Genomic DNA, 27,670 nt, shown 5'->3' with positions numbered 1-27,670 from the left:
CATCTGCCCTTGCTCTGACCTTCCACAGGTCTGTCACCTCCCTGGGTCTCAGTTTCCCCTCCTGTAAAACAGGGCCGATACATGCTCCAGCTATTAGCTTAAAAGCTTTTCCACCTTAAGTCAGAAAAAGATGAGGTTTTTTGCCCTTTCCTCCATCCTGAGAAGCAGGTGTGAGGATCTTTTATACCTTTTCTACCACAGCTAAAAGCCATCAGAGCCTGAGCAGGTACAGCACCCTACCACAGCAACCCTGATCCCTGCAGAACTAGCTGTGGATGAGAAGCTGAGGCAGAGATGGGAAGGAGCTACTCTGCCCACGGAGGCTTTTTCCAAAAGCACTGGACAAGTAAAACCAGGAAATGGTAATTGAACTAAATCTGCCTCTTCAACATCATTATTAGGATTGGGATTATATGCTTCAGAGAAAGTTCAACCTCTGTTAAAATTTAAGGAGTTGTGAGAAAATGTTAGAAACCATGGGGAAATAAGAAATGTTCCTGTGCTTGGTGACAGCTTCAGCTGGAACGAAAGACAGGGTGGCACGGGACGGGGTTTCAGCCTGGTGCCCTCTTTCCAGACAGCATCAGGCCACTGCTGGGGGAAGCGCTGCTAATCTCTGGGGAGTCTAGTAATTTGCTCCCTTCTGCCTGAAGATTAAAGCAAATTTTCCTCCATTTCCATATTTAAAATTGTGTCCATGTCCAGTTGGGAAAGATGACAGTGTCTCAGATTACTTTGTATGGTTGAGCTGAACCAAACCTCCTGCACATACGGCCTCTGCCCTCTCTGCCCTCCACCACCTCTCCTCTTCCCACACGGCACCTGGTATCCTTAGAAAACCTGACGGCTTTGGCCCCAGCAGGAACATCAAAATCCACCCTTGAAGACAGATTGCCGCAGCCAGGTTGGCCAAGCATTGTGCTAGCCATGCCTTTACTGCTTCTGCGGCTGTTAATGACATCCGTGTGCATCGGGCAGGTTAAAGAACCTGCCTCTGAAGGCAGCGTACGCAGAGACCCAGCACCCAGCAGCATCACCCCATAGGGAGCTCTTCCTTGGATGCACAATTACCGACAGTGAAGTGTACCAGGTAGGCAGACAAGGAGATTTCCACTTGTGCCCACACAGCATCCATGAGCTGCTCTCCAGAGAGAAGCAGGAGTAAGGGAGAAATACAGAGGTAAGGAGTTATCTCAGGGCATGTGCTGTTTTCTTTACAGGCCTGCAGAGCCCAAAGCACTTCAATAAAAGTTAAACAATTGTTAAATAGTACTTTATCTTCAGGCTGGATAACAGTGCGAGCAGCCGCTGGCTGCCTAGTGACAGGCGGCTCGATAAAACCATCTACCCGGGAGGGAGGGAGTCCAGACCCCTTGGCCCAATGTGGCCTGTACCGCACACCCTGCCTTGTTCCAGCTGCTGATGTTTCCAAACCTGTGTGCTCCAAACGAAGCTCCGACATCTGGCTGAGCAGACCTGGTTTGAAAGACGCAGAGCACAAATGTCTCCTAACCACATCATGGCTCTTGGCTCCTGGTGTTGCAGCTGGGATGCATGAGCTTTAGGGAGCCAGGCCTGGAAATGTCACATTTAAACCCAGCGGCTGAGCGAGCGTGCACTCCTCACCACAGGCCTCTGTGGAGGATTTGCCAGCACGTGCCCCAGGGTTATGGGGACCAAGAGCGGGGTCGTACCTGTCCCTCTGGGGGGCTGGGGGACAGCGGGAAAGGGGAGCCAAACTGGGGCTGGCAGCAGGGCAGGGACAACGCTGGCTCAACGTGACCCGGGAAATGAAATGAGGAGAAAGAAGAGGGGCTGGCTTTCTCGTTGGGTTTGTTTTTATACACTGAATTTCCTCCTCGGGTAATCTAAGAGTAACCCCCCCTCTCCAGGCTGCCCCCAACGTGGAGGTAGGCTGGGGAGAAGCAGGCTGCCCGTCTGACTCTGCCTGAGGAAGAGACGCTTACAGTAGAGGTGACCTTTCTAAATCCCTGCTTTGGACAGACATTTCCAATAAGTGCTGAAGAAAAGCCTGCCAGTTCCAGCTTTCTCAGCCTGCTCTCCATTTTCCTTCCATCCTCTCCAGGCTGAATTTAATCCGAGAAGGTTCCTTTGAGCTTTTGTGTGTTGCTGGGGGAGATGTGGGCGCACAAGGGATCGCGTTACAACTTTCATTTCCTGAAATGTTTGAGGGAACATCCAGGGTTTTATCCACACATCAGGCAAAGTTGAGGGCTCAGATTTCAGGTCTTGTCACTCAGCTGTCACCAAACAAATGAGCCTCTCAGAGCTGGAGACGGAGAGAGCTACCTGCTATTCATGACCCCGAAAGCAGGTGATCACTCATGGGAAAAGCAGGTAGAATTAATCATTCCGCTGTTCTCCATTTCCTCCCCTTTTTTTGGCTGACCTGGACACAGTGTGAAATCTGTCCTGGGGGGTGAACGGCAGCCGGGGGGGGGCGGGGGGGCAGGCGAATTAACTCCTTCCTGCCGGTGGAAATACAAAGCCGAGCGAGGTGAGACACAGCCCCGGGCTGCCTCCCCAGGCTGACTTTGCTGTGAAAAGCTTGCTGCGAGGTCAAGCCTAATTGAGGAGAGCTCAGCAACCTGCGCCTGGCTCAGCTCCAGGGCCTCCCTGGTCCAACCTGCCCGCCAGCCCCTTCCCCGGCCGGGAGGTTATTTCTAGGGGTGGGTCCCCCAGCATTCTCCATCCCTCCTTGCCACCATCCGCCTGTCGGCAACCTCGTCCCTCTCCCTGTTAGGGCAACGGAGGGTCGGGACGTGGGCAGGGCTCTGCGGCTTGGGGGGGGGGCGCGATGAGGAGCAACCTGCGCGGCCCTACGCAGTCCCAATGCGCAGCCGTCGGGCCCAACAGCAGCCCCCGCCCGCAAGTCTGCTCTGGGGAGGAGAGGGGGTTGAGCGAGGAGGGGACCGCCTGGCAGCTCCCCTTTCCCCCCCCCCTAAAGTCAGCCCTGCTGCTGCCTGCGTGCAGGAAGCGCCTCTGCGCTGTTTGCTTTGAAAATAACCCCTGTTTTGCGAGTCCCTGGTTGGCTTTCTTCCCGCGCAGGGCTGGAGCCCCGGGCAATATTTATCCTTCCGAGCCCGTGGCTTGGAAAAAAATAAAAGCGGAGCTGGAGCTTATCCATCCTCGGGGCGCAGAGCCCGCGGCTGCTCACCCTAAAAATCTCCCTCATTTCCCTGGGGGTTCCCTCCTTTCTGCCCGAGGGGCTGGAGGGGGCTGCGCTGCGTCGTGACGGGTTGTGGCGGGGCTGGCTGAGTCGCCCGGGAAAGGCGATGAGGGTCCCCGAGTGGGGCAGAGGGCGAAGCTGGGCCGGGGGACACGGACTGTCCCGTCCCGTCCTCCAGGGTCCCCGCGGGGCCCGGCTCGAGGCCCCCTCCCGGGTCGGGCTGCCGGGGTCGCTGCTCCGCGCTCCCGCCCCACGTCGGGTTTCGTCCCGGCTCCCCCCGTGGTCGTGGATGCTCGCAGGCAGATGCGCGCCCGCGCGCGGGATTTGCGCCCTCAGCCCTGCTCCCACGGAGCAGCGTCGGGTCCTGCCCGGGGGGCGGGGTGGACACTGCCCCGGCCATGCTCCCCCCAAAACGATCGTGGGCGCAGGAAGCCCGGCGGGATCCGGGCTGGGCGCCCCGAGGGGGCGGTCGGTGCCAGGCCGGAGGGAAACGGTCTCAGCAGCCCGGGCACCGGGCCCCCGGCTCCCCCGCAGCCGGAGCCGAGGAGGGCGACGGGGGGGACGACGGATTCGCCGCCCCTCCCCGGCGCGAGTCGGGGATCCGCGGGGGACTCTGGAGCGGCGGGCCCGTTTGGGGAGCGAACGGGAGGGACACGGAGCGCTCCGGCCGGGCAAGACCCTCCTGCAGAGGGTGACATTTCTCCATGGCCCAAGACCCCGAGAACAAACACGGCAGCGACTTAAATAAACACGCACTTAATGATGCAAAATGCTAACAGGGGAGACCGGCACCAGCGGCCCGGCCGCAGCGAGGCTCCGACGGGGCGGGCGGCGGGGGCGACCCGCTCCCTCCCGGCCGGGCGCCCCGATCCCACCGGGCGATCCCACGCAAGCCGCTCCGGTGGGTCCCCTCTCTTCCCTCGGTTAGGAAGCAAACGGCCTGCCCCCCGCAGCCCCGAAGCGACTCCGATGCAGCCCGCCGAAGGAAGGGGGGTAAGAGCGAGCAGAGGGGCATGGGCTCGCCCCTGCAAAGAAAAGCGCAGCCTGGGTGTTCTGCCATCAGCGTTGTTTAATTTAGACTGTTTAGGTACAATAGAAAATAAACCTGAAAGCACATGCGATTTTCGGTAACAAATACTCGAGACAGACAGCGTCGTCCGCGGGCTCTCCGCAAGCCGAAGGAGGAAGGCGGTGAGCAGGGACAGGCGGGAGAAGGCAACGTGGAGCTGGCGGGGCAGCCCGAGAAATACTCGTTCAGGAGGAAACGGCCATCAACTTTTATTATTATTATCCTAAATTTTAGCCACATCGATGCATTTCACACGGAGGAAAAGAAATCCGGGGAGGGCGGGGGGGGGGGGGCACAGGCCCCTGGGGGCTCGCTCGCTAACCACCTCACACAGCCACAATAAGACATAGGCGCTTGTTAAAACTCTAATACTGCAGCTTCACACCCCCCCCCTTTTTTTTTTTTTTTAAAAATTAAACTACATCGAAATCTTTCTGGTAAGGCTAAATATGAAAAATGTAAACGTAACTTCCCCTCCCTCCTCCAGCTACAACACAGGGTTCGCAAGTACAGCGGTTCGCTCCCTCTGCCTCCCCGTCCCAGCTCCTCGCCGGTCCCGCGGGGACCCAGCCGGGCAGCAGCAGAGATGCACAGGTCGCCCCTGCCCCACCGCCCTGCGGAGCTGGGATTTATTTGTGCGGAATCGGATCCAGCTAGGTTTGGGGTTTTTGGTAGGTTTTTAGTTTTGTTTTGGTTTTTTTTTTTCTTTTTTGTAATTCCTGCTGGGACCAGCTCGTTTGAACTTGAAGGGCTACGGGTTTCTGCCGCTTGCTGCTTTTGGCTACGTGAAGGAAAAAAAAAATAAAAATAAAAAGTCATGGTGATAGTGGGAGACACTGGGAGGGAACTGGACCAGGAGCCGATATGGGGTTGTGTGAAAGAGCTGAGAGTCCCGTCAAGAATCAGCGGGTGAGCTGTAAAACCGGGTGCTGTCCTCTATGTACAACCCAGAGCTTCTGTCCCCGAGCAGAACCTCCTCTCCCGTTCCTCCGGCCGCCCGCCGCGGGCCTTTAGGATCCCAGATCCACCAGGCTGGACGTGAGGGGTCCCAGCAGCGAGTCCTGGAGCTGGTGGCCTTGGAGGCTGTGAGGGGTCTGGGATGTGGCTAAGCCACTCAGGGAGTAGCCAGAGCTCCTGGCGTGGCTGAGGTTCCCCTGCAAAAGCAGGACCGAGTTCTGATCCGGGCTTTGGGGAGGAGAAAATTCTTCCTCGGAGCTGGACATGAGGGGTTTGCTCCCATCCAGGGGCGAGAGTTGGTTCGGTTTGTTGGTGGCCGCGTTGTTGTTTTCCGTGTTCTCCCTGAGGAAAGGCAAGAAAACAACGGGGATGTTACGGTGGGTCGGAGGTGCCGGGGATGGGCACCGCGCTGATAACCCCAGTAACTCTGTTGCATTTATTTCGTCGTGGGAGCAGATGCCTCCCCCCGCGTATTAAAAACAAACAAAAAAAAGAGCCTAATATTTTCAGAACTGATCGTCCCCATTTCTTTTTACCCTCCTATAAATAGATGTATACCGCACAGCCTGATAATTTAGACAAGGAGGTAAAGTTGAAGGAGAGGGGTAATTTGGGGGACGATTTTTCTCTTTTTAATTTAAAATGAAAGCGCGGTCCGGGGACGAGCAGGGTGCGGGATTTTCACTAGGAGGCTCGGTGAGGAGGTTGCTGGAAGAGACAGAAAGTGGGGCGATACCCTCCGTGGCTGTCTGCTTCGCCGGGCCGAGCCGCCGTCCCGCACCGTGGCGTCGGCGCGGGACGGCGGCTCGGCCCGGCCAGCGTGTCCCCATTCCGCTCTCCCTCCGGTTCCTCCCCTCTCCATCCCGAGGTTGCATCTCTCTCCTCCTACGGGCTTCGGAGCTACCCTGCCCGATCCCCGGCAATACCCAACCCGGCATCCCTGAGGCTCCGGGACCGCGTCGCTCCCAGTTTACTCGGGACGGCAGGCAGCAAACAAAGGCGGTGGAGCGGCCTGGAGAGGCCGGTGAGGGTCTCGCTGTTCCCCCCGGGCAGGTGGGGTCGGGCGGCGGGGAGCGGGGTCCAGTGGATCTCGCGTGGAAAACCCACTTGGGTTTCCACGGAAGGGGAAAATGCCATGCGGTGGAGGAAAAATGAGATTCGGGGGAAGCGAGATATTTTCGCTGCTCCCCTCCCCAGCCGCCGCCGGGAGCTGGCCGCGCTCCCGGGTCTCCGGGTCGGGGAGAAAAGGGGGGGGACGGAGGGGATGAGGGGGTGGTGGCAAGTACCTTTCCTTCGCCTCCGCCGCTCGGTCCCGCTGCCTCCGGTTCTTGAACCAGTTGCTGACTTGGGTGGTGGTGAGACCGGTGGCTTCCGCCAACTCCCGCTTCTCCCGGGGGGACGGGTAGGGGTTGTGGGCGTACCATTCCCGCAGCACGCCCCGGGATTTCTCCTTGAAGCAGTAACTGGTTTCCTCGCCGTCCCAGATGGTGCGGGGCAAAGGGAATTTTCGGCGGACGCGGTATTTGCCGACGGCGCCCAAAGGTCTGCCCCGCAGTTTCTCGGCTTCCACGTAGTGCGCCTTCAGCCAGAGCTGCTGCAGCTTGGGGTGGTTGTGGGGGGAGAACTGGTGGCTCTCCAGGATCTTGTAGAGCTCGCGGAAGTTGCCGCGGTGGAAGGCCACCACCGCCTTGGCCTTCAGGACGCTCTCGTTCTTGTGCAGGTGGTCGCAGGCCGGCAGCGACCAAAGGAACCGGCCCAACCTCTCCAGGTTCCCCCCTTGCTGCAGCACCTCGCAGACGCAGGCGACCTGCTCCTGCGTGAAGCCAAACGACGGCAGCATCGACATGGCCGGGCGCGGCGGCGGCAGGAGGAGGAGGAGGAGGAGGAGGAGGCGGCGGCGGCGGCGGGCACCCCGCGGGAGCGCCGCGGCCGAGGGGCGGGGGGGAGCCGCCCGCCGGTTCCGGTCCTGGTGCCGGTCCTGTCCCCAGAGCGGGGAGGCGCGGCGGCAGCCGGGGGCGGGCGGGCGAGCGAGCGGGGATGCTCGTCGCGGCGCCGGGGGGACTTTGTCCCCGCTCCGCCGCCGCCGCGCTTAAAGCGCCCGAGCCCCCGCGCCACGCTGATTGGGCGCCCGCGGCTCGGCCCCCGCCGCGGCGGGCCCGGCCCGGCCCGGCCCAGCCCGGCCCGGCGGGCAGAGCCTCGGCACGGGCGGGCGGGGCCTGGCGGCGGGGACCCGGCCCCGGCCGCCGCGGCTGCGCTTCCCGCCGCCGCCTCTGCGCGGGTGCGGCTCCGGCCCCGGCGGCGGTGGGGGGAGTCCCGCCGCCCCGCACCCCCCGGGCGCATCCCTGGGGCAGCCGCTCCCGGCGGACTTGGTCTTTCTTTCTTCCATGCTTCTGGCTTTTTTTGCTCCCCAAACTACTGCCTCCCTCCCCCGCCAGCCGTCCCCTGCCAAGCAAGCCCGTATTTAATTACCTTAATGCTGGGGATGAATAAATAATGCTGTAGTGAATAGATAAATAATTCGCGGGGGCCCTGCGCCCCCTCCTCCACCCCCCATGCGGCCCTTCTGCTCCCCGCTCTGCTCCCCTTGGCCTCGGGGGGGTCCCCGGCTGGTCGGGGCGGCCCCGCGGAAGCCGTGCGGGCGGCGGGCAGCTAAACTGCACCGACGGGCGGCGCGTTAATTAGCCTAATCCTCATTTGCACACCTCGCTCAAAAGCAATTATTTAAAAAATTAGAAAACAATTAGGCTCCCTAAGCAAAGATAATCTATTGTCAGTAGCCGGGACGGGCTGGGAGATGAGGACAATGCGGTGAGATAAGGGCAGGGGAGCGGTGGGAAGAGGGTATCTTTATGACTGTATTTATCTTTGATTAGATAAGTAGAAACCAGTATTTGAAGCACACTCTAGAATGCTTTTGATTCAAGAACGAGTTTTCTCCGCGGGTGCTAATAACCAACGCGGGGCTCTTTAAAACCTGTTTGTCTTCACTAAAGACTTTCGGATTTATTTGACTTTAAATGCTCAAAGTTAAGAGCAGCCCGTTTGTGGCCGAGGCGAAGGGCTCCGAGCCGGGGTCGGTGGCGCTCCCGCTGCCCGCTCCCTGCCCGCAGCCCGCGATACGATATGGGAAAGGTCGGTCCCAATATTTTCCTAAATCCAGATTGTTGTTTTCCCCACGTACTTCGCGTCTCGGGGCTGTTTAAAATAAGCCCCTGCCACCCAGTCTGTACAGTGACTTTACTATGTACGCTGGAGTCAGGGCGCTTCTATATCCCACGACCATGTGTCTGGTAATTTTCCCTTGCCATTTTATTTTAGTACTTATGATGTTGCAGATGAGGTCTTAAAGAGCTGCAATGTCCTCCCAGAAGGAATGTCTGCTTGGAACAGATCCTTATTGACAAGGCAGCTGTGTGGGGACCGGAACGGAGCCTTAAACCCGGCTCTAAAATCAACTAATACCCTAAAGTCTGGAGCAAGTGCGCAGAATTATAACGCATGGGCTCGCAGCCGCCCGCGGCCACGTCCTGGAGGAGCAGTGCCCTGCCCAGCCTGGGAGATGGTCTCCCCCATCCCTCCTTTTTATTTTTATTATTTTATTTTTTTTCCCTTTCCAATAAGGTGCTCAGTTCGGGAAAAGCACGGACCCGAGGGCTTATACTTTCAGGATGAGAGAAATACAAAGTGGGGATGAGGAAGGTCCTTGCCATTTTAACGAGAGCGGTTTATTCTTGCCCTCACATTTCTCCTCTTTTTTTTTTTTTTCCTTTTCCTTTAAAAGGCCGACCAAAACAAACACCTCTCTTGCTGGGAATAGGCAAATTGTCCCAATGCGGCCGGCGGCGGAGCTGACAGGGACAGGAGAGGGCTGAGCCGAGGCTTCCCAGCGATTTCCAAGCGGGACTTTATTCTTCCGTGTCACCAAAATTCATACAAGGAGGGGACAGACTCGCCGGGATCTACCTGGGAGTTACACACTGCGGACGAGAACCGGCCAGCATCAATGTTTATTGCCCGGGGTTGGTTTTCCTAAAAATTGGAAACTTCTCACTTTAAACCACGGAAAGAGGTAAATGAATTCCCAAACAACCCCATCCCATTTAGCCCTTGAAAATCACCCAGAAAAAAATTATTTCGAGCCGCTCAAAACAAACAAACAAACAAAAGGCAAATGCAAATAACTAAATAACAACGTAACGGCGCGGAGCTGCTGCCGGCTGCTTCTCTGTCGTTTATTTTTCGGCAGAAAAGAAGCAGCCCGGCGGGCTCACCCCGCTTCCACCCTGGGCAGAGCGCTTGGCTTCGCCCCCCCGCGGGGTTCCCTCCGCCGCCGGGGCCTGGCACCTCCGCGTCCGTGGAGTGGAGGCGGCGGGCGGCCGAGGGGTCCGGTGCACGGCCGCGGTGGCCTCCGCGCCTCGCCCCACTTGCCGGGGCGCCCATCGGCTCCGTTTGTGCGGGGAATTAATTTATTCGCTTATTTATTCGATGCGGCGCTATACAGCGCGGAGCGGAGATGAAGATGGATTCCACGCAACGCTCTGCGGGTTTTCCTCGATTTCGCCAGAAAACCAAAAACAAGCAAGAAAAAAATAACCCGAACAAGACTCCCCCCCACTCCCCCGACCTTAGAAATAAAATTCTTCCCCAACCAAAAATAATTTTTTTTTTTTTCTTTAAGCGTGAGTGTCTGGCGGAAACAAATAGCGCAACAAAATAAAATCAGCGTTATTTTTTTCGGAGCCCCGTCTCGCCGTGATGATAACCGGGGCTGGAGGCTGGGAGCCGGCGGGGTAGTAACACAACGCTGCCGCTTTCCGAACCTTTCGAAGGCGAAATCCAAAACCGACCCATTAAGTCAATGAGGTTTGTGTTGTAGAGGGCTCCTTTCCCATCCACTTGCTGTTCTGAAAAATAGATCGCATTTCGTTATCTCGAGTGAGGATCTGCAACGTGATACCGGATCCGCGCTGCCTTCCCTGCCGAATGCGAGGCGCAGGGGAGACAGCCAGTTTCCCCGGCTTATTCCTAAACAATAAAGGATTTGTATTTTCTTTCTCTCCCTCTCTTCCACCCTTTATTATTCTATTTTTTTAATGAGGAAGGACAAGCCCCTCTCCATATGCATCCCTCTTGTCTTGCAGGAGCCTTTGGCCCGACGCGCCTGCAAACCGGTGTAACCTTTAATTACTTGTTAGTAAATTGCCCTCCAGACACCTGTAAAAACAAAACCTGTGTCCGCGGGGCGGGGACCGTGGCCCTGCCCGGGTCCCCCGCTCCGCGCCCCGGGGGTGCCCGGCGACGAGGGACCCCCGCCCCGAGCGGGGTCAGGCCGGGCCGGGGCTGTCGCAAGAGGGACGGGACGGGACGGGACGGGACGGGACGGGACGAGACGAGACGAGGGGCAGGATAAGGATAAGGCCTTCCTGGCGTGGCCCCGGCGGGGGCGATCCCCAGGGCACAAAGGGCTCTTTCTTCGCACACTTACCGGGACATTTTTCAAAGGATTAGAGGTGATCACGCGTTGGCTTTTTCTCTCCGAGGGCCGATGCGTCTTTCTGTCCCTGTCCCCCGCCACACCCTTGTTTTCTCCTGCTTTTGCTGTAGGGAACCCCCCTTCCTCGTGTCCCCCCCCCCCCCCCCCTTTCCTGCTCGCTAATGTACCTCCTGGATGCTGATTCTTTTAAGCTACGAAGAATTTCCTTTTGGGAGGTGAAACCCTCCAGCTCCTCCTGTTCAGAGGAAAGTGCTAGTGATGGTAATACGGGGTGACACTAAATAAACAGTTAAAGCAGGGCTGGAAAGATGGAGTTAATTATCCAGTGAGCTACATTTAAACCGAGACCAGGAGGGGCTGATTTGTTTTGGCGCAGGGAACTGAGAAGGAGACGAGCCACCGAGGTCTCCTTGCTCCCCTTTGGAGGTTCCTTAACTTGTCCTTGCTGTCGCCGGCCCGGGGACCGGCTTCCTTTGGCCCGGGTGGGTGATCCCGGCAGCGGGCCGAGGCCCCCCCGTGCCGCCGCCTGCGCAGCCCCCGGGGCCGTGGCGCTGTGGGGTTTCGGTGCGAGCCGTGCATGGGAGCGGGCGATTACAGGGGGTCCAGAGGTGGTTTTTTTCCATGTTTGTTTGCTTTTTCTTCCCCAGAAGTGAGATAAATTCTCGTCTGTGCGGCTGGACGGTGCCTGTGCTCCTCAGGTAAGTCTGCATACGAGCAGCAGCCCCGCGATGCGCTTTTGTTTTTTAAATTTTCCCTCCTCTTTCCTTCTTTTTCTTTCTCTCTCTCTTTTTTTTTTTTTTTTAAGAAGTCTGATATTAATAATCCCCGTATGCCCCTCTTTCCGGGTCATTACGGTACTGCTGGTCTCTAATCAATCCTAATGCGATGGCAATTGGAGTCTCTGATGAATGCATCTCAGGTTTCTTGTAATGGCTCTACCACATTTTCCTGGACCTCCTTCTTTAACCTGAGATGCCAGGGGGACGTCTCCGTTCTCAGCTGCTGATTACTTCAAGATGTTTGCGCTGGTGTGGGGAGAGAGGGAGCGAGCGAGGCAGTCTGCCCCTGAATAATCTGGAACTGAATTGGATGAGCCGTTTCCTAAATCAAAGGACAACGTCGGGGTTAAACTCCTTTTCTGCACGGAAGCCTGACGGCTTGCCTTCCAGCCGCCACCGGCTACGCTGCATCTCCCCTGCGTGTTCGTGTCCGTGTGCGTGACACGACCCCCGGGTACCCACACACCTCTGGAGTGTCAATCGGTTGCGGGACCCCACCACCACCACTATCCACAGCGGCTCACGCCTTCCCAAACCCCGCAGTGCCGCCGGGAGGATCCGCTACCCCCGCGCCCCGGGCTCTGCCCCACGCCGTGGGGTGGGAGCCCCCCGCGGGGGCACAGGGACCGCGCAGCAGCAGCGCGTTATTAGCAAGGCGATTCGCATTTTCGCGGCATTGTTTTCCTTCCCATTTCTCAGCATAATGGCATTTGCCGTAACCCGAGACAATGATAATTGCAATTTCTGCCCCCCCCTTTTCTTTTTTTTTTTCTTTTCTTTTTTTTTTTTTTTTTTTAAATAAGATAATGCAGCTTGAATTAGGCTGCGGCCAAACGGGTCGCTGGGCTGCCGCGGGATCGATCGCTGCTTGCCCACAGCACAATCTTCCCCGCACCGGCGGGAGGTTCCCCCGAGGTGCGGCTCTTCCGTGGGAGGAAAAACACGTCCCGCTTGCTCCCCTTCTGCCCCTCTGCAGCCACGCTGCGACCGGCAGCCGAATACGCTCCCGCGCAACCCAACACGCGTGGGCAGCTTCGTCTGCGCTCTTATGAAATGAGGGTGTTCCGGAGGTGGGGGGGGGTGGGAAATAAGTGTTTGAAACGAATAATTCAATTTCTCCGCGCCGCGATGCGATGTAAAAATTAATCCCCAGCAGAAAAGCAGCGAGGTTTAAAGGCAGCCCCCTTCTCCCGCGGGGTTTGGCCCTGCGTGGGGAGGCAGGAGCACGGCCGCGGGTGGGATAAATGTGCTGCCGGGGGGGGGGTGTGTGTGTGTCCTCGCTGTACCTCAGCAGTGCCACATCTGCTACAAATGAGTCATTCGCAAAACCGAAACAAACCAAGGACGCCTTCTCCCCCCCCACCCCCCCACCCCGTGCCCGCCCCCTCTGAGCCCGCGGTGGCGGCTCCCGCCCGTTCCGGGAGCCCCGCGGCGTGGGGCGAGGCCGCCGGCACCGCGCGGTCCCGCGTGGGACAAAGCGCAGCCGCGGAGGGGGCGGCGGGGGCCCCGGCTCAGCGGCACTGCAGCCCCCCCCCCCCGCCTCCATCCAAACCATGTAACACCCACCCGTGTGCACACACTGTGGGGAGCACCCGCCACTGACGTGTGCGCACACACCTGTGTGCCCCCCCCGCGTGCTGGCACTCCAACATCCACCGTGTGCGCCCACCCATCCACCCACCCAGGTGTGTGCACACTCACCCGGCAGTGTACGCGCCCGCTCCCGTGTCCACACAGACACTCGGGTGCGGGTAGGCACGCGCATCCCCGTCCGCGCACCCGCGTGCACATCCCCGCTCACGTAGACATACACCCGTGGGCGCACACTCCCAGCCAGGTGAACACTCCCAGCAGTGCTACCCACCCACGAGTTCACACCCTACCCACGCCTGCACCACCCACACACACCTGCGCACACACGGACGGGCCTCCCCCACGCGTGTCCGGGGCAGGAAACGGGAGCTCAGGAGCGGGTCCTGTAAATCCCTTCCTTAGGCTGGGGCAGGGGGGCGCTGGACACTGGGAAAACTGCAAAAAAAACCCCAAGCCCCCTATTTTCGGCAAAAAAAAAAGAGGAGTGCCGTGGTTTGGATTTTTTTTATGCAAGACATTGCAATGGTTTTCCAGCAAAATGCTGGGGAAAAAAAATTAAAATTAAAATTTTGGGAGAAAAAAGCCGATTTGGAATGGGGCTGGCACCACTCCTGGTGGCGGCCTTCCCTGGGTCAAGGGGGGCAGCCCGGGGGCAGCGCTGCCTCCTGGGGGTGCCGAGGTGACCCCATCATCACCCATTCCTCCCCGGGCGCCTGCTGAGGTCCAACCGCCTCATCCCCACAGCTTCGGTGTGACAAGGCGGGTGCAAATCTGTGCCTTTTTGGTATTCTTCGTTCCCCCCTCCCTCTGCGCCATCTTGAAGCTCAAATCCATCTCGCCCACTTGTCCGATGCCAGTGGCAGGGAACAGGGACAGGATTTACATACAGGGCTCTGTTTGCCTACGCGCTTTGCATTCAGCCACTGAACAAATATTTTCATTGCCGGGGACCGTGCCGGTTGCGGTTAGGCCAAGGGAAGAGGAACCTCCAATCCCTTGGATGGGGGCGCGCGTGATTTCGGGAGGGCGTCCAGGCCCTGCGGCGGGGCAGCCGGTGCCTGCCTGCGGGGAAAAGGGGTCAGGGGGCCCGTCCCGCGCCTGCCGCCTCGGTGGGTTTCTGAGCCAGGGACCTTTCACCTCTCATTAGTGATGCCATCAGTGGCTTGGCAGAGCGGAGCTGAGGTCATGTTACATATGGCACACAGTCTGTTCAGCTCCGGCAACGCCAGCTTTGAAATTTTAGAGAGGGGAAAGGTCACCTTGCGTAAGCCGAGGTCTGGGGGTCCTCCGCTCCGTCTGCGCCCTGGGTGGGTGTCCATATGCCTCCATCGTCGCCAGCCTCGCTCTGTCTGGCCCTGGGAGATGCTCGGCCCGTCTTCTGCCTCCTGAATTTGCAGGGAATCATTTGAATGAATGGAATACTTTCATGCTGCCTTTTCATTTTCCCTAACACAACACCTCTCCCAGCACTGTTTTGTTGTGTTTTTTTTTTCTTCTTTCTCTTCCCAGCATAAATCTGTCTGTAATGACTGATTATTTTTTCAAACAACATATAGAGCAGCTTTCTAGGAGAAAATGAGTTGTCTCTGTTTATCAGCAGATCTGCCCAGATGGATAAGTTTACCTTTTTCAGACTTGGGTATATAATTTCATAGACCTTCAAAAGTGTTGTGCTTCCATGGTGATTAAAACTTCTCGCTCCTGAATCTTGCTGGGGTATGTCAGGTTTCATGCCACTGGATCTTAGAAAAGCACATCTGTGCAGTCGTATTTCTTTCATCTGAAGAGCCGAAAAAAAGCAAATCCAGTATATTTTGTGTTTGGAAATATACTACACATTATGTTATTAATTCCTTGTGTAATTCATTATGTTGAATTTCGGTAGGACCCTGTCCGGGCGTCATCCAGAATGACTTGGAGGTGGTGACAGCAGGGAAGAAGTTACCATTTTCCCAAGTATGGTGGCTGACAGCGCAAGTTCGTGCCCCTTCCCAGCCTCACTGAGGAATCTTATTTTGCAAACTTTATTTTTTAAATACATGGGGCCTGATTCTTAAGGTCTTAAAGTAACTCGGATGGGGGTTTCTGGCGTGCAGCTGTTGCAGAGAGATCTTCAAAAGGACAGTTTGCTTCTACGCAGGTCATCACTAGAAAGGCTCTAAATGAAATAGATGCTTATCTTGAGAATCCCTCAAAAGCTGGAGCTGAACCAACATGTGGTGAGGATTCAGGATACACCTTTCTGCCTGCTCCAGCGAGGCATCTGAACAGCCACATTAAAGGGAGCTTGTTCTGATTTCCTACTAATAGAGCTACTTGCGTGGATTTTAATTTTTAAATAGGAATAGTTTTCTGCTGCCTGTCAAAGAGAGGGGTTGGGAGCGGAGGTATGCGACAACTTATTTTCCGAAATGGAGATGCCGAGATCCGTCTACGTTTTTTTGTCACAAACGACGTTTTCATAGCATGGGGCTAAGCTGTGCTCTTAGTTATTGAGTGCAAATCTGTCGATTTAAATGGAGTTCATTGCAAGTGGGAACGGGATTTAGCCATAGTTTTCCACTGCTGTCTAATCACTGGAGTCTGAAGAAAGCAACATATGTATAATGGTAGCTGAGATGCAGGAGGGGCAGAAGCTTTCTACCAATGAGAACCACATTAAATAATTAATTCCCAATTGCCTTTCTACATTAGTGCTTTCAGCTAAAAAAGCTGGTCGGCTTTGTAAGGCCCCAGGCAATGAAGCATTTGGTGCATTGTCAGTTCAAAACCGGAGGTAATAGATACCCAGGGCGGGCTGGAAAAGTGCTCCTCTCCGTCCTGCCATTTGCATATTCCAGCTGCGCAGCCTCATTCCTCATCCCCTCCTTTGCCTTACTTAAGTTTGACAGGACAGCATCTCTTCCAAGGTGGCTGCCGAGGAAGCCAAAAGTATATTTATTTTACTGAAAGCAGAGGAACTTAATGTTTGAGTCTAAAAATGGAGCGTACCAAAGTTGGTTTCATTTTTATCAGCACACCAAACCTGATGGGTTAATAAGGCAAGGAATGAATTTCCCCCTCCTTTCCCACTTGCCCCCCTTACCCCATCTGCAGGTCCCCCAAGCTCAGCCTGTCATCTCAGGTCAGGTTGGGATCTTTCGGGCTCGTACATCATTCGCAATAAAGATCTTGCCATGAGAAATGAGTTAACAGGCCTTTTGATGTGCAAGTCATCAGAGACTGCTCATCTTCTGAGATAAAGGTACGTGTGCGTTGTGTATAAAGCTGAAGAAGAAATGGAAGCATTGGAATAAATTGCCCGAGGAGGTGGGAGATTCTGTTAAAAACAGGTCTAGACAAACGTCTGTCAGAAAATACCGATGTCTATTTGATCCTGTCTTGGAGCTGGGGAAAAGACTGAATGGTGGTGTCGAGTCCTTTCCAGCCCTGGGAGACCATAGGTATATGCATATATACATGCGTCTGTGTAAGTGCATATATTTTTGTGTGTGTGTGTGTGTGTATATATATGTAAAAAAATATTTCCAAACTTTCTGTGACAAGCTCTTGGCCTCCACGATACTTTGTGGCAGTGAAGCCTGTGGGCTAATTACACATAGGTTTTCTGTCCCTCGGTTTCATTAAATTTGAGTTTCGGTTCCGTTTAGTGTCCTTTGTGCCTCAAGTGGATCAGATGACAGTGTCTAATCTACCAGGTCTGTTTTTTCCCCTTCCCTTTTCTCCGACTTGTTTCATACCAAGCGAAGTCCCTTCAGTTCTGGGAGCTTTTCGGCGATTCCACTTACTCCCAAAGCACATCTGTGAGCCCACTTGGGTTTACACTTCTTGAGGTAAGGTCACGACAGCAGAATCTCATCTTTATTACTGGATGCAATATATGGATGCCTGGAGAAGCTGTTTGGCTGAGCAAGAGGAGGTCGTGAAGGATTTTGTATTTTTTTTTTATTATTATTTTTGTGCACAGTCACTTTTCCAAAGCATCCCTGTGCTTTAAAGACAACGTGGTCATGGCCACTGCTGGCACCCCCATAACTTCTTTCCAAGCATGCAAACCTCAGCAGGACTGCTGGAGCTGCAGGCTGCACTTGAGAAGTGCGTTGGCAGCTTACTTGTGTTTACGCATGGAGGACAGGAGTTACCAAGAGCCAGGACATGTGGTCCTTTACGCAGGAGCCCATTTTAAAGTCTTCGGTTGAAATTCATTTGGAGGTGAGTTTTACCACTGTGACGCGTGGAGGTTTCCCTAAAGACAGGGTCCTGCGCAACTCAGCATTGGAGATAGTCTAGCAACTGCATTGTAACCTGAGGTACCAGCTGAAATCACCAGGTACGGCAGAGCAAATTAGTACACTAGGATGTACTCTGTGATGTCCATGGAGAGGACACACCACTATCTCTGCTGAGACCACAACAAGGCAGCAGCCTCCAGCCTGGGGACAGGCAGCAAGCCCCAACACCGCCCCAGCACAAGGAGCTGGAGCTTGTGAGTCTGTCCTCAGGCAGGGTTTGAGGAGTAGCTGAGAGTTAAGTGCACCTTTCAGATGTACCCTCCTGGCAGACGGTGAGCTGAGTTCTCCTGCGTGTTCGCTCAAGGACTGTGAGCAACAGAGAGAAAAAGGTGGCTTACGAGCTCTTTGGGAGTACAAAAGGAGTGGGGCTCTTCCAGGGTATGCTACATCTCAGCTTTGTGGTGGGATGTGATATAGGTTTTGACATCAGGACAAGGAAGTCTTTGCAAGCCAGCCTCTGGCAGAGCTTGGTTAGGCAGCCCAGTGAAAGCAGCGGTGAGAGAGGGACATGCGACTGTCCCCTACCAACACATTTGAGAGGAAAGAACTGTTTAAGGGGAAGGACAAAACAGGCATGGGACAGATGAGCATGGGCTGGCGAGCTGGACACTGGAACAGGGTCTCCAGCCAGCGGTACGTGATGCTCTGCAGCAAAGGCAATAAAAATCTTGCCAATTTTACAAAGGAGCTCAGTGGGTGTATGAAAGGACTGAGATGGGGAGTTCCTCTGCTCTAGCCCTTACTATTTAAGCCATGACCTTTCATGAGGTCTGCAGGCACAGGGTCAGGCAGGCACGACAGCAGAGGCAGAACTTCCTGGCCAGCAAGTCCTTATTTGCCCTTCCAGAAGTGGCACGTTTGAACACACCGGAGGCATCAGCCAAGTCTTTTGGGGGGAAGGCAGAGGAGGAAGGGGGGGGTCTTCCCCCCATTTCGTTTTCTACATTCCCTTTGCTGGTGAACCGTTACCGTTGTGGCTGAGGTGGTTTGTCTGATGCCTCTTGGGTTTGTACTGCAGCCAGCCCTTCTGATTCTGTCTGGACACATACTGTATTTGGCTGGTTGGCTCTCTAAAAATTCTTCTTTTGGGGGGGCTTTTTTTTTTTATCTGTGTCATTTTAATATCTCACAACAGGCACCTTTGCAAAGAGATTAAAGGTCTAAAAACAAACAGCTGCTTCATAGGCAAGCTTTAACACAGATAACAAGTAAGAACCCCTCGTAAAAGAGAATTGAGTGCAGATAATACTTTAAAAACATTTCTTCCACAATACCGAGGAATTACAAACAATTCCTGACCTAATGTTAATGCAAACCAGCAGGAATTATTCAGGTAATTAAAGACTTAAAACCATTTTAGGAGAAACTAGGAGAGAGTGAAGCTGTATTGACCTTGAAAATTTTCTACAGTGATGAGAGAAAATCCATATATTTTTGGATGGGGAGTGGATGCAGTTCAGCTGTGGGGAAGGAAAGAGAGGAGACCCAAATGCTTTAAGCTATTTACTTAACCTTCTAGTAGAAAAACCATTAGAAATGTAGTCGGTGCTGTGCTGGAGCTGGGTTGCACCACAGGTCTGGCCTTTTTATTGGGCTCAGTGAAAGCACTTCAGAGCCTTGCTTGGCCCGCGGATGAGAGGAGAGCTGGATGGTCGCCGGACGGTTGCATTTGCGGAGCCAACAGACTCACACAAGGAGCAGGGAGGCCTTGGCAGGGAGATCAGCGGTGGGTTTGTCCTACTGTGGACTTTTGTAAATGAATTTTTAACTCAACACCCTTCCTTTTGGTAATTTAGAGTAGATTTTCCCTCACTCACCTGAGAGGATTTTGCGGGGGGGATACAGTTCCGATGTTCCCCCATTCTCCATTTAAAGTGTCCGGCCAGTAAGTCTGGGGAGCTTCTCGCCTGGGTGGGAGTCTTTTCCTCCTGCATCCATCCTCTCCTGCTTGGCACAGGGGTGGGATGCATTAGCGGCTGCCGAGTGCCTGCCAGGGGAGGTCAGGAGCAACCTCAGCACAGGGCCCTTCCCAAGGGCTGGTTTTGGCAAATGCCAGCCTGGCCCAAGGGCATGGAGGGCTCCTTGCACTGAGGTAACAGCGTGGTCCTGGCCGCATGAAGATGGCTCGGTGTGGAGCTGGTGCGCTGTGGGACAGGCTGAGGCTGCACTTGTGCCGAAAGGTGCTCGGTTACAGGGACTGCGGGACGGTGATGAAATGAAGCATAGGGGGACAGCAGCATGGAGGGGGATTAGCTAATTAATGCACAGCTTGATGAGGAAGTTGGAGCTAGGCACGCAAGCCCTGCTCTCCTGCCCTCCTGTTCCTGGTGTTGACCCCTCTCCCTGTGACTGCGATGGAGGAAGCGGCTGGAGTCCACTATACGAAAAGTAAATATTGTCGTTTCAAATAGAGAATGGTTTATTCTATAGCAGAACAGAGGGTGCCTTCTCTTTGAGAGGCCACACTGAGCTCAGGGGGGACTGTAGACCACACAGCTGAGCTACAGCGAGGCAAGCCCTGGTGCCAGGCATGACACCTTAAACCCAGACGTGAGCGGGGGATGTGTGTGGGGCTGGTGTGAACATGTCCAGGGGCTCCAGAGACTGTCCATCGCCTCCTTTCCACAGGCAGGTCCTTTGCTTGGGCTTGGGCTCAGTTTTGAGCAAGGTGCCCATGGCAGGATGGAGTCGCTGCGGTGCCGATGGGAGCTGTGTGGGGCACGTTGCCGCGGGAGCAGGCACAGAGGCCAGCGATGACGAGGGAGAGGAGGGGTACGGGCTCTGCCCTTCCCCACTGAAGCTATGCGACCCTTTGTATAATCCCTTTAACTTCGATGGCACCGTGGTGATTTACAGCACTAATGCTTTGATCCAGAGCATGCATGTTGGACCACGGGACATGAATTAAAATATGAGAGATGAACTGTAAAGCACAAGTTTCCATTCCTGGCCAGCTATTTTATGAAGACGTGACCGTAACCAGGTGTGAAGATCTTGCAGGAGATGAGGGAAAAACAAGCCACTCTAAACAGATTTGTTAGAATGTGAATGGGAGCGCGGCAGCGTAAGTGCTATTAATAGGATTTACACAGATTAGTAAACTAATCTGTGCATTTCAGATTGGATTTCATATTATGGAAAAGAAAATTAAACCACATACCGTGCAGACTTTCCAGGCAGTGATTTGTGAGTGTGATCTATTTGATGGTGGAAGTGGCTGCTCGGAAAAGTTGTGGCAGCTCCAGCAGGTTGGTTGGTGAGGTGACAACCATTGGGTACCCAGGAGGAGAGTACACGTTGTAGGGTGCAGAGCTGTGCTGGCAGATTTGTGAGGCAGGCAACGAAAGGAGCAGGAGCCCAGTCTGTGCAAGCAATGGCTCCTAAAGTGTATTACCAGGCAGTAAAGCAGTGTCCAGGCTTGGCTCCATCGCCACTGGTGCAGAGCGATCCTCCTGATTCAGATAAAATAAATGGTGGAGAGAGGTGTGAAGAAGAAAGGCTCATAAATAACTTTCCCTTCTCTGTATGTGGCCTGGAGAGGGGCAGAATTGGGCAAATGTTATTGAGGTGGGAAGGAAAAGGCCTCTTCCAGGGGGATGGGCAGCAAAGTGCTATTGCTGTGCCCTGGTCACGCTCCTTCCTGGTGCCAGCACACAGGAGGAGGACAGGAATAGGGAGGTGGGCACCATTAGCACAGCTTATGGAGGGACTGAGCACCTAGGCCAATTTTGAAAACTCATCTGAGTAAGTGATATGTTTAATAGCATCCTAACAATGCATTATATATATCTGTTTTATATAAATATGATATATATATATATACTATCTGTTCCATCAGTAGGGTCTACCCTCAGTATTTTGACTATGCCATCCCATGAGGGAGGGAAGTGCTGTCACTGCCATTGTACAGGTGGGGAGATGGAAATTCAGATGTTTAGGAACTGGATTTTTGCTTCCTAGTGGTTAGCATCAGCTAAACTTGGGAGATAGTTACAGTTCAAAATGCCTTTGAGTCAGGACTGAAAAATAAAGGATAACCCATCTTTCTCTTTGTGCTCCCTCTTATTTTGCAAAAATAAAAGCATTCGGAACATTTCAACCCCCATTATAGTCAGGGCCAGAGGAAAAACATCATTACCCTTTCAAACTACTGTTTTAGGCCAAAGCTTTAAAATTCAGAGTGAGCTGAGCAGCCCAGTGATTTTTCTTCTTGCAGCGTCTTCTTATTGTTGTAGAAAATAAAAATCTCAAAGTTGATTTGTTTTGTCTGGGAGAACAAACGCTTCCAAGTTTTCCCGGGCCAGGGTTGAAGGTGGTAGCTAATACGGGGCACAAGATGAACGTTTCTCTCCCTATTAGCCTGTCCTCTTTCCCACAGCCCTTGAAGTTCATCTTGTCTTTGCTATCAGTGATAACTCAGATGACAACCATTTGTTACAGCTGGGAGCCATTTGCTTGTGATAATTATGGCTATAGTGAAACGCAGGTTTGTATGCAGATGTGTATTTAGGAGTGGTGTTGAATCAGGGCCTTCAGTGACCTGGCGTGGGACTGCTCGTGCTGCCAGTCTCAGTGGGAGCTGCCAGGCACAGGATGCTCTGGAAATCCTGCCTGAGTTATACAGGGATGTAGGAAGAATTTGCTTGAATTCCTTAAAAACAAAACCAGTCTTACAAGTGCTGATTTTAAGAAATACATTTTGCACGCTATTTTGGGGGGTTAGTTTTTAGATCAGTGGCATGTTTCTTAACTTGAATTATACAGAGGTTTTTAGAAATCAGCTATTACCCTTACTGATTAGACTGCAATAGTCTAGTAAATTAACCCAGAAGTCCAATTTCAAGTTTATGGAAATTTGGACTCAAAGGCAGCTTTGACAAATATTCTTGTGATTTTGTAGACCATTTATTTATTTTATTTCTAAAACAGTACCTTTTTGATATCCTGGCTTGTTCTCTTAAGTGTCTTGTTGCACATAGTGTTATCAGTCCCAAAGGTTTGGAAAGCATGAGGCTGGCTCTGAAATCGCTACACCAACTTTGAGATAAAATGCTTACGTACAGTTGTATAGATAAATGTGATACACCCATATTTATATGTACTCTGGTTTGGAGACCTTCAGCACCTCCAGATTTTGGATTTTTTTTCTTACAACCAGGAACTTAAGAACGAAGTTGAGCAGGAAGCTGTGGCCATAACACCTCTGCCTACTTCCCCTCTCTCGCCAGCTACTAAATATTGCGAAGCTCATAAATTGTGAAAGTTGGCAAATCAGAACATTGCTTAAGTTTAAGACTGAGACCTGGGGCCAGGATATTTCAATCCTGTATTACCTGGAATATATCATTACTGACAGACTCGCTGGGATTCGGTTTCTACCAGCTATAAAGTGGGATTCTCAAATTATGTCATGCCAGCCTCGTTGCCTTTGATGACATGATACGCTGTTTGGAAAGGGAAGAGCCATTAGATGTGACACAACTTGGCATCCGTCAGCCTTTTCATGCTGTTCCATGCCCTAATGAACTGAGGAAACGCGATCTGGGCAAAGCCCCTGTAGGATGGGTGGGAAATTGTTCTGAAAGAGTGATTATCTTGCGGTTCCAGGTCAAAATACCACCATCTCTTGAGCAAGGGTTTCTACTCAGCATGGTGCTAGTCAGTATTTTCAGGAACATCTTGGATGTTGAAAGAGGGCATGCTTATTAATTACAGAAATTACACCAAGGTGAGGAAAAACTGGAAGACAAGGTGGCAATTCTGCACAAGTTTCACAGGGTGGAGACCCTTGTCCAGAAACACGGGCTGGCGTGTCTATAATGGAGGTAGATCTTGGAGGCAGGAGGCACTTCTTCCACTGGACTTGGCTCTGGTAAAACCTAAGCAGGAGTATTGTCTAATTTTGGGCTTAGGGTTGGCTCTTCCATTGCCTTCCAATATTGTGGGTCTATGTTAATAGCAGCTGTTTATTTCACAGGGATATTTCACTTATTATGGCTTGTAAAAAGATCCCATGAATTGAGAATAGTTAAATAATGAACAGAAATACGCTCCATATTGTACTGTAATCTAAGGGGTTAATCCTCCAGGTCCATCATCAAATGAGTACTCCTTGTTCAAGTGAGCATCATTCATGTGAAAAAGTCTTGCTTTTGTAACCTAACCTGTAAAGATTCAGATCTTTGAGAGGGAATTTGGAAGGAACAGGAGCGATTCTGAGCCATGTATATGTTAGCAATACTTGCTGCCACTATTAGGTGACAAACAAAGCAAGAGGAACTGGTCAAGTAGTCGCATTTGCTGGGACTGACATTTCCAAAGGAATGGGATGAAGCTCTCCTGTCTTGATACTCAGGTTAGCCCTGGCTTTGATTTGCACAAAACCCCCAGTAGCTATAAGAAGCTATTCCTAGAAGCTAAGGACAGAAGGGGTTTACTGAGACTGCCCCAATGCCCCACATAGCAGGAGGTGCCAAATGTCCGCCTGGCACCTCTCTACCAGGCCAGTAAATTGTTGACGTTGCCCCGGACAAATCTGGGGAGGGCTGGCTGTCACAGCCCAATCTCTGTCCTGGGACCAGGCATCCTGCAGTGCTGCTGGCTGGTGCAAGGCGACCGTGCCCAGTATGTGCAGCATGTCCGGCGTTCTCGGGAGTGCTTCCAGGCAGGCTGGGCTCTTGATAAAGCAATACCTGGAAATAGGCTGCTATCAGCAGCCTGCTTCCAGGTACTGTCGTTTTTGGGAGTCCTGGGTCCCACCTCCCTCATATCGTAGAGGTCTGCGGGGAAGATGGAGAAGATGGCAAATGAGAGCAGCCCCTAAACACCCCCCTGGGAATTTGTCTGTGGGGTCCTGAGGAATCCCAAGCAAAAGAAGCCATGGGGAAGATGCCATGGGGCCTCAGCTGAACCACCCCAGTGCTCTCTGGTCTGGAGGCTGGACCTGCTTGTAGTCCTTCACCCAACCCTCGTCCTAAATTTCTCTGACCTGGTGTTGGCTGCCTTCTTGCCAAATCTGTGGGAGACAAAGCCTTGCAGGAGACATAAGAAGCAGAAATGCCGCGAACAATCAGTTTTGTAGGTCTGGGAAGAACATTATAATATTTATAGTCAAGAGGAGGAGAAGGGCTATAGTAGCCTTCAGGAAGCTAATGTCATTCCCTACACAGGGGTGTTATGTGCGTAAATCCCTCCATATGCAGATGATATCATGCCCCTAGAGTTTGCAGCTTGTACTGATATTGCTGGAGCATGATCCTCCTCCAAGCAGGGCACTAACAGGACAGTTAACCCCTGCTGCTGTTCTGCCACAGGCTGTGAGCAAGGGGACAACATAGTCTCACGCTATTTAGCAGCAGGCCAGGAATCTGCACCCCCCTGGGGGTCTTGAGCCCCAGCCTGGTTCACTTGTTGAGTTTGGGGCCCGGGCTCTATTATATGTTGCCTGCGAGAGGGAGCAGAGGCTGCCTCTTCTGTAACTTCATAGTGAACCTCAAAACAGATATTTATTTTTTTTTGAGAGTCTTCATCTTGTCAGTGCTCACTTCCACCTGCAATGCACACAACACAACAGATAATGTTTTTTTACACAGGTAAACTATATATTCGTCTATCTATCTGTTGCAAATATGCTTCCAGAAATGCCCTCTGATCCCCCTGCCTGCCCGTGTTCGGTTAGGCAGCAGTAAATAGCAAAATCCCCAGCATCTTCCTAGGATGTGGGTACAAATAGTTGTCATTTGTTCTTGATTTATTATTTTAAGAAGCCGCCGGCTTAGGACACGCAAGACCGTGCACAGCTCAGGCTCTGGACTAGCCCATCCTCACCTCCTGTGAGCATCTCTCTCCCTCGGCTCCTCGGAAGTGGTGGGAGATGAGTCAAACCTTTCTCAAATTGCCTTGATCTAGAAGTGGGTGCCTTTGGAGTTCGTCAGGACTCGCGCGTGCATCACCCTGATGGGGTGATTCATGCAGGAGCGGTTTTTCTGGAGCGGGAGCATTTGCAGGCTCAGTGATCCTGATCCAGGGCCAGCCTATTTATTGACAGGGCTTTGCTGGAGGCTTATGTTGCTATCGGTCAGCATCAGAAAGGTGGCCGTAAACACAGTAAATAAATGAATGAAGCGAACTCAGCTTTGGCGTAAGCAGCAAGTCCTCCTGCTGCTGTCAGGGGGCATTGCATCCCAGCCGGATTGGGCTCCTGGGGAGGCGGCGTGAGCCAGTGGGCAAAGCAACAGGGGGAGTCAGAGACCTGGCTTTGCAACCTGCCTCTGCCACCCACTGCCAGCACCGCCCCAGGCAAAGCACCTCTTCTCCCTGCTGCCCTCCCAGCCTGGATAGCTTTTATTTCTGTATACTGTAAGCTCCTCAGGGGAGAGAGAGGCTGCATTTTAGAGCTGCAAGCGGTATAAGGGATGTGACTAACACCAAAATAACTGGCTGTCAGTTTGCAGAGTAAAAAAGAAAATGGTGCGGTGTAATGTTCTGGAGCCCTTTTGGGTAACAGAGGATCTATTGCAAAGCACTTTGGCTGCAACAACAAAGCTTATTGATTAGCCTGAAGTATTCCAAATTGGGTCTTTCTGCCCGAGAAGTAGCAGGATGAAGAATTAAAGTACTTACACAAGAGAATATTGTACGTGAGTTATTGAGTAACCATCAGCTCTACTCCAGCGCTGCTCAGTGCCTCTGGACTGCATGCAACTTCTGAACATTTTATCTTTTTCCTTCGGCTTTCGTAGGCGTGTGCCAGCTTCTGCAGCATATAAACTAGGTGCTATTTTTATTGAATCTGGCTTTAATGTAGTAGATTTTTCACACGTGTGTTGGTTTTTATTGTTGGTCTCATTCCTGAACTTTCTGGCACCTCTAAGTGTAAAGTCAGTTATGCACACATTGTTTGGCAGATGAATTCCTATTTCTGGGAATCATTTTCCTTCTAAAATGTATTTTTATATTAAAAATGTGATCTGTATCCATAACCGAGATATACTGTCCTAAGACTCCAGGCCAAAGATTTCTGCAGCCAGAGATCACCACAACGGAGGATGCAGCCCTGTAAGGAGACCTCTGCGTTCCAAGCCGTGAGCATTTATATTAAGATCTTGTTTTACTGACCCAACCTCTGCCTCCTGGAGCAGAAAAATTCCCTTCTGATCTGGCACCGGGGAAAATCCAACCAGAAACAGAGGATAAAAAGTGCTGTCTTCCAATGTTGCCTCCCTTCCCAGCTTGCCTCCCTGATAGATCACAAGCAACTGCCCGTCTTGAGCCTCCTGGTCAGCTTTATCCCAGCAACTGCCTTGGCAGCCCCCACTCCTCCTTCCAGCAACCCCAGGCCCTGTGTGAAAGGGGGAGCTCGGGGAGTCAGCTGCCCACCCTTCCAAAGGTGCTGTCCCCCTTTTCTCCATCTGCGCGCAAGCTGACAGGGAAGAAGTAACCGTGGCTGTGTGTGGTTTTCTCGCCCAGGGTGACCTGGAACACATCTGCAAAGCCCTCCAAAGTAGCAGGAATGTGCTCCGTTAGGACATGATTCATCCTGCATACCGCATGGGTGGCTGCTCAGGGAGAATTTTGACATTTGCATACGCTGAGACTTTCCACTTCTCGGTTGCCCTCGAACCCCTGGCACTTCGTCTGGTCGAGCGCGGGGAGACTGTGCAGCCAGAAACCCCCTCCCGGAGGGGATCTCCCTCAGCTGGAGCCAACCCAGCAATGCTGGTTCTCCCCCTGGCTGCATCATGGGGCAGAAATGAGAGGAGAAGGTGCTCACAGCCAGGCTGAAGGATGGCTTTAGACCCTGAGCCCCTGCTCCAAGCAAAGCTCAGAGGAGCTGCTGTCCAGGGATCAATCAGGAATTTGGTATCTGCAGGACAGGAAAATATTATCACAGTCCTACCGCTCAGGCAAAACGAAAACATGGCAACGGGAAGTGCTACGAGCAGGAGGACTGAGTCACGTATGCTGCTTCTGGAAAGGAAAAGGAGTTGGGGTATTTGTCTCTCTCTACCTTAGGGCTGCTCCCGGGTTTACTTCGGCAGCCGCAGAGCGCGAGGTGGCTCAGCCCCAGGCAGAGAGGGGAGAGATGTCCCCAGGGCTGGGAGGCAGCTCGCTGCGCTTTGCCACCAGATCACCAGCAGCAGCATGGAGCGAGCGGGATGCGGCTGTGATACATGGGAAAGATGGAAGGATGGTGAACAATGGTAAGGAAAGGTAATGTCTTGGTGATTAAAAATGTAATAGGTATACACAACTGGATCTGACTATTTAAAAAATTTAATCTCGTAGACCTCATCT

The 27,670-nt window shown here is 53.1% G+C and overlaps 1 protein-coding gene and 1 long non-coding RNA gene across 2 annotated transcripts; one reads left to right on the top strand and one right to left on the bottom strand.

Annotated features, from left to right (window-relative positions):
• Nucleotides 1-4,239: 4,239 nt before the first annotated feature.
• SIX1 (SIX homeobox 1) lies at nucleotides 4,240-7,279 on the bottom strand. Its single transcript, XM_054201202.1, has 2 exons — nucleotides 6,503-7,279; nucleotides 4,240-5,558 (listed from the first exon to the last, which is right to left on the bottom strand). Exons 1-2 carry the CDS (start codon nucleotides 7,060-7,062, stop codon nucleotides 5,270-5,272), a joined length of 849 nt encoding a protein of 282 aa, XP_054057177.1. The 5' UTR covers nucleotides 7,063-7,279; the 3' UTR covers nucleotides 4,240-5,269.
• A 3,813-nt stretch (nucleotides 7,280-11,092) lies between these two features.
• On the top strand, nucleotides 11,093-26,937 carry LOC128909164 (uncharacterized). Its single transcript, XR_008466266.1, has 3 exons — nucleotides 11,093-11,192; nucleotides 11,358-11,408; nucleotides 26,376-26,937. It is a non-coding gene; the product is annotated as an uncharacterized LOC128909164 (long non-coding RNA).
• Nucleotides 26,938-27,670: the final 733 nt, after the last annotated feature.

This window comes from Rissa tridactyla, chromosome 4, assembly GCF_028500815.1.
Source record: "Rissa tridactyla isolate bRisTri1 chromosome 4, bRisTri1.patW.cur.20221130, whole genome shotgun sequence".
NCBI classification, from domain to species: Eukaryota; Metazoa; Chordata; class Aves; order Charadriiformes; family Laridae; genus Rissa; species Rissa tridactyla.
The sequence above is the reverse complement of the archived record's forward strand: the minus strand, read 5'-3'. Positions and strand labels throughout refer to the sequence as shown.